The sequence below is a fragment of the Vulpes lagopus genome, chromosome 12 (assembly GCF_018345385.1).
Source record: "Vulpes lagopus strain Blue_001 chromosome 12, ASM1834538v1, whole genome shotgun sequence".
NCBI lineage: Eukaryota > Metazoa > Chordata > Mammalia > Carnivora > Canidae > Vulpes > Vulpes lagopus.
This window is the reverse complement of record NC_054835.1, coordinates 37,906,626-37,911,995: the sequence shown is the minus strand read 5'-3', so window position 1 is coordinate 37,911,995 and position 5,370 is coordinate 37,906,626. Positions and strand designations below refer to the sequence as shown.

At 60.1% G+C, this 5,370-nt stretch overlaps 1 protein-coding gene across 1 annotated transcript; it reads left to right on the top strand.

The window, feature by feature from the left end:
• Nucleotides 1-1,267: 1,267 nt before the first annotated feature.
• LOC121472634 (elongin BC and polycomb repressive complex 2 associated protein) lies at nucleotides 1,268-4,606 on the top strand. The gene has a single exon (XM_041723887.1). It carries the CDS (start codon nucleotides 1,806-1,808, stop codon nucleotides 2,943-2,945), a length of 1,140 nt encoding a protein of 379 aa, XP_041579821.1. The 5' UTR covers nucleotides 1,268-1,805; the 3' UTR covers nucleotides 2,946-4,606.
• The last annotated feature ends 764 nt before the right edge of the window (nucleotides 4,607-5,370 follow it).

The following is a 5,370-nucleotide window of genomic DNA, read 5'->3' as shown; positions in this document are numbered from 1 at the left end:
AATGTTATTTGATGATGACATATAGAAAAATGATTCTTCTGTTGTCACTGCCAGGAGCCCCAGGACGCAAGCTGCATCATTTGCCCCTTTACAGAAACCCAGTCTTACCCTGGCTCCAGAAGGAGATATTCTCTCTGTGACACTCTCCCCAACTTCCATATTCCTACTCCAAGCTATCATACCAATTTCTTTATATCTCTGGGGATGGGAAGCAGCCATATTCCAGTAACCTGATTTTTATCAAGAGAGAAACACTCCAGGGATTTGTTCATTCACTGCAAATATTTATTGAGCACCTATTAAGTCTGGGCACTGTTTAAGGCGGTAGGGATGCAGTAGTGATTAAGATGAAGTTCTTGTCAGCTCATTTCCAGACTAATGAGAAACAGACAATAAAAATAAATACGTTCAGACTTTTGTATAATAGTAAGCTATACAGAAACTAAAGAAAGTTAAGGGGGATAGTACATGTTGGGGGGAGGTGGTCCTTCATCATTAGGATTTATTTGGGAGGGGAGATAATTCACTTTTTTTTTTTTTTTGCTTCACTCTCCTTGGAGATAAGAGGATCTAGGTGTCCCCTACTCTGGACTCCTCGGCCCATTTTGGCAGCTCAGCTTCAGAGGGCAGGGTCTTGGTATTTGAAGGGGCCGGAAAACCAGCCCCTCGGAATTTGGTCAAGGGGCCATTAGAAACTGCATTAGAGAAACGCAAACAAGTCTATTTATCATCTTCCCTGGGTGAAATAATACTCACCGCCCCCCCCCCACTGATTTTTTTTCCTTTGTTCATCTTGCACACACTGAATGCCTAACTCATTTTTTTTTTTTTTTTTTTAAGCTCAGTGTGTGCCAGGCGCTGTTCTCAGGCTCCGGAACAGAGAGGAAGGAGACATTCTCTGCCCGCGGGAGTCCCTGCCTTGGCAAAACTTGTAAACAACCATCGCCTCACTTCAGTTTTTCACCCAACTCAGTGTTCGTGATCCATCTATGTTGATTCATGCAGCCCGCAAGAGGGTAGATGTGAACATTCCCATTTTACAGATGCGAAAACCGTGGCTGCTAAGGGAAAAGCGAAGCGTTCCGCGACGACTAGAGGGCGGGACGCCACCGGGCCACGTGCAGCGGCGTCTCGCCCCTCGCGATCCCACCCGCACACGCTCCCTCTCCGCCTCCCTCCCAGCCGCCGCCGCGCCGGGTCCACGTGTGTGTGTCTGTGTGCGGAATGGGGACGGGGGCGGTGCCGCCGGAGGGGTGGGGTCCAGGCCCACGTCACAGGCAGTGGCGCCCAATCAGCGGCGGGCTCGCGGCCCCGGCGCTGGTATTGGGGCAGCGAGGGGGCAGTTCTCTATAACGCGGTCTCCGGGAGCCAGCGGGGAAGAAAGAAGCCGAGCGGGCGGAAGGCGCCCTCCCCGCCGCCTGGGCCCGGGCACCGGGTGCCGGGCCCGGGGTCCTTCCCGCCTCCCGCGGCCGCCGGCCGCTTTGTTTCCCCAGCCTCTGCGCCCTGGTCTACTCGAGAGGGGCTCCCGCCGGGGCTGCGCAGGGAACGCGGCGGCAGGAAGGGCGGCCGACCGCGCCGGGACTCGCAGGGACCCAGGAGTCCGGCCGCCGGGAGGGCCGCGTGACGAGATCGAGGAGGGAGCCAGAGCTCCGCGGCCCGGGGTTGCGGGCCGGGGGCGCCCGTGAGCAGAGACCTCCCCGTCGAGGGGGGGCGATGTTCCCCTCGCCCGTGGGCTCTTCGGGCAGCCCGGGCACACCGCCGCTGGGACCAGGGCCCCCGCAGTGGGCGCCCCCCCGGGCGGTTCCATGGAAACTCTGTGCCCCGCTCCCCGCCTCGCAGTGCCGGCGTCCCCGCGAGGGTCGCCCTGCTCCCCGACACCCCGGAAGCCGCGTCGGGGGACCCAGGAGTTCTCTCCGCTGTGCCTGCGTGCCCTTGCCTTCTGCGCCCTTGCCAAACCTCGGGCGTCCTCTCTGGACCTGGGGCCTGGGGAGCTGGCGCCGCGGGGCCCGGTGCTGCTGGGCCCTCGCGCCCCCCTGTGCACCGGCGGCTGGGCCCCGGATGGCCTGAAGCACCTCGCGGGACCCGCCGCGCGGTCCAGCGATCCGGACTCCCCCGCCGGTCAGGATGCCGACGCCGCAGTGTGCCGCGGCCGTGGCGAGGAGGAAGAGGGCGGAGGCGGTTTCCCGCACTCGGGCTCTCGCTCCGGCGCACCTCCCGGCCGCTGCCCGGCGCCCCGGCGCCCTCGGGAATCTCCGACCAGCTCCGCCTCCGCTCCGCCTCAGCCAGCCTCGGGTCTCGACTCCCAGCCCGGCCCCGCCGCCAGCCCCCATCAGGAGCCCGGTTCCCCGCCTCCGCCGCCACCTGCGGGCCTCGCCACCGAGCCCGCGGGTCCCGGGGCCGCGCCGGAGCCGCCCGCGCCGGGCCAGACGGCCGCAGTCGATGGAAACGCCCCGCAGGCCGCCCCGGAGGCACCGGCCGCTGGCCCCTCGACGGCCGGCGGAGCCCCGGCCGCGCCCGGCGATCTGCGCCAGGAACATTTCGATCGTCTGATCCGCCGGTCGAAACTTTGGTGTTACGCGAAGGGCTTCGCCCTCGACACTCCGAGTTTGCGCCGGGGCCCGGAGCGGCCGCCTGCGAAAGGGCCCGCCCGGGGAACCGCCAAGAAACGCCGACGGCCGCCGCCCCCCCATCGCAGCGCACAGCCCCGCCGCCCTGCACCGACGCTCCCCACCTCCAGCACCTTCAGCCTCCTCGACTCCTTCCCCTGCCCCCCGGCCCTGGTGGTGGGGGAGGACGGAGACTTAGGGCCGGCATCCTCGCTTCGCCTGCAGGGAGACGCTAAGCCCCCGCCTGCCCACCCGCTGTGGAGGTGGCAGATAGGGGGTCCTGCTGTCCCTGAGCCCCCAGGCCTCAAATTCTGGGGGATCAACCTGGAGGAACTTTGAGCCTGAGACCTCTTCTGCCAAGGGGGGAAATTTGGGGCCACGGCCAAGCTTTGGGCCCCAGGATAGGGCCTCGTTTCTCACATTTTGCCTGTTCCTTTACGTTTTATGGGCTGCGGTCAGAGGGACCTCAAGTGACAGTGATCTTCAAGCACCTAAGTGTTTGGGGTGACACCCCCTCCCCCTCATCCTTTGGAGACGAACCAAGGGCTGCAGTCAGGAGAAGGCTTAACGGAAAAAGGCTTAATGACATAGATTCCAATCCCTCCCCTCTTCCATCTCGGATCTCTGGGGGCAGGGCCTTCACCCCAGGGGGAGTAAAGGAGGCTACCGCTCAAAGACAAGGAAAAAAAAGAGGGAGAGAGACCTTGGTGATGGACAAACCGGTTGTTTCTGTGGGCGAGCCAGGGGTGGAGGGGGCCGTTGTGGGGGTGGGGAGGTGATTGGCAGCTCCCTGGGGGCATCCCCCACCCCCACCATCCAGGCCTTTAACCCTTCACTCCCCTCCGGCCTTCCCCTGCACTCCGAGCCCCGCCGGAGCCTTCATGGGGGAGGGGACAGCCTGAGCTAGGGGCAGATCACTCCCTCCCTCTTTTCCCGAGCCCTCTTCCCTGACCAAGGCAGGTGACCCCTAATTGGTGATGTCTTCAGTCTCAGCCACCAGCCTTTCCCCTTTTGTCCGCTTTTTGAAGTTTCTCCCTTTTAATTTTTCCTGTTTGCTTTCAGTTTAAAAGGTCCGATGGGTAAAAGAGGTCCTCCTCCTGGATCCATCAGCCCCCTCCCCCAGTTTGCTTCTCTGGTTTGTAGGGGATGGGCCGGGGGACCGCCTCCCCTCCAAAGGCGCAGACCTTGCCTGGGGAAAGGGCTGGGGATGGTCCCAGGGAAAGTAATAGAAGGTGGAAGAGTCAATAAAATCAGACCAAACAAGTTGCCTTTCGAGGTCCTCTCCACCGATTTATGCATGAGAGAGGGTGGAGGTAGAGGGCAGGCCTGGGTCCAGTCTTTGGACACCCAAACTCAGCCCCCTCAAAGGCTAGAGGTGAGGCCAGCTGCTCCTTACAGAAGGGGTAAATTGAGGAGGTCTTGCCCTAACCTCCAGGGTCCCGCGGGGCCTGAAGGAGCGGAGTTTGAGTTTGAATGGGAGCTGGGCTAGTTGTCTGCAGCTTCCTTCCCTAACTCCAGGCATTTCGGGAGTTGTCAGGGACCTGATGGATCCGATGGGGGCAGGGCTAGGGGATTAGTTTTGAGGTCAGAGGTGCTGTTTTCCAGGGGGGGAGGGGAGTGGTAGGCCTGGACCCCGCCCCGGCTGCTGCTGGGAGGACCCCCTAGAGTTTGAGAGGGCTGAACTGGCCCTCTCCTCCACCCAGGTGAGGTCAGGGGAGGTTAGCTCTTAGGGAGACTCCTTAGGTGTGAGGGGAATCTGGGGGTGACAGATCTGCCCGCCAAGTGAGGGACCCAGTGACCCTTCTGCCCACACTAGTGAATAGCACCCCCTTGCCCCCCCCAAAAACGGGGTGAGGGAGGAACAGTTCCCACGTTCGATACTGGGGAAGGACTTGTCTCCTTTTCTGTGAAAATGCTTTGTAAAAAGTTGTTATTGTTTGCATAGAGCAGATTCTCAAGAAAAACTGTTTGGGGCCACAAAAATTTTGTTTGTTTTAAAAGCTGTCTCTTCTCATTTTTTTCCCACCCCCACCCGAAGGGGGGAGGGTGGGGGTGGGGTAGGTGGGCGTGGGTTGGACTTTGCTCTCTTTCTCCTCAACATCTGGCCTTTCTGAACCCGGCTGACCTCCCCTCCCCCCTCCAGCTGTGTTGTGGGGAGGAGGGGGAGGGCAGGGAGAGGGCCTCCCACTCCTGTGCTTCAGGGTTCAGGGGTATCCAGCTTATTTTACGCCCCTCAAGATCGGGGAAGGCAGAGGAAGAAGGCCGACCTGAGAGGTGGGAAGAGGGGGTCTTGTCTGCAAGGAGAAATTCTGAAAGGCAGGCTCCCGTTTTTAAAAATCTCCCTGCTTTTACTAATGTGGTCTGGGGTCAGCTTTGGGCTCTTTCTCCACCAGCCTGGGCGGGATGGTGCACGCTCTGGGAGCAGGAGGAAGGTGGGTCCTTAGAATACCCTTTGCGGACTCTACTTCCCTGACAGTGAGGTGTGATGCAGTGAATTTGTCTGCCCTCCTTCCTCCTTTGGTGGAAGCATTCAACATTAAACCTTAGCCTGGAAGGAGTCTAGGCGGTGAGTTAAAAAACACACCTTTTGGCCAGACCTGGAACTCCCCTCCCTTGCTGAATGGTTTAATTTGGAGAAACTCAGGGCTAGAAGCCTCTCTAGAAGCTTTCTAGTCATTCCGCAGAATGGGGAACTGTATTAGTTTTCCTGCAGCTGCTGTAACAATTTACCACAAACTTGGTGCCTTCCAACAACAGGAAATCT

Bases quoted from the DNA above. Each gene is read 5' to 3' on its own strand.
- LOC121472634 (XM_041723887.1), top strand. From the start codon at position 1,806: ATGGAAACTCTGTGCCCCGCTCCCCGCCTCGCAGTGCCGGCGTCCCCG.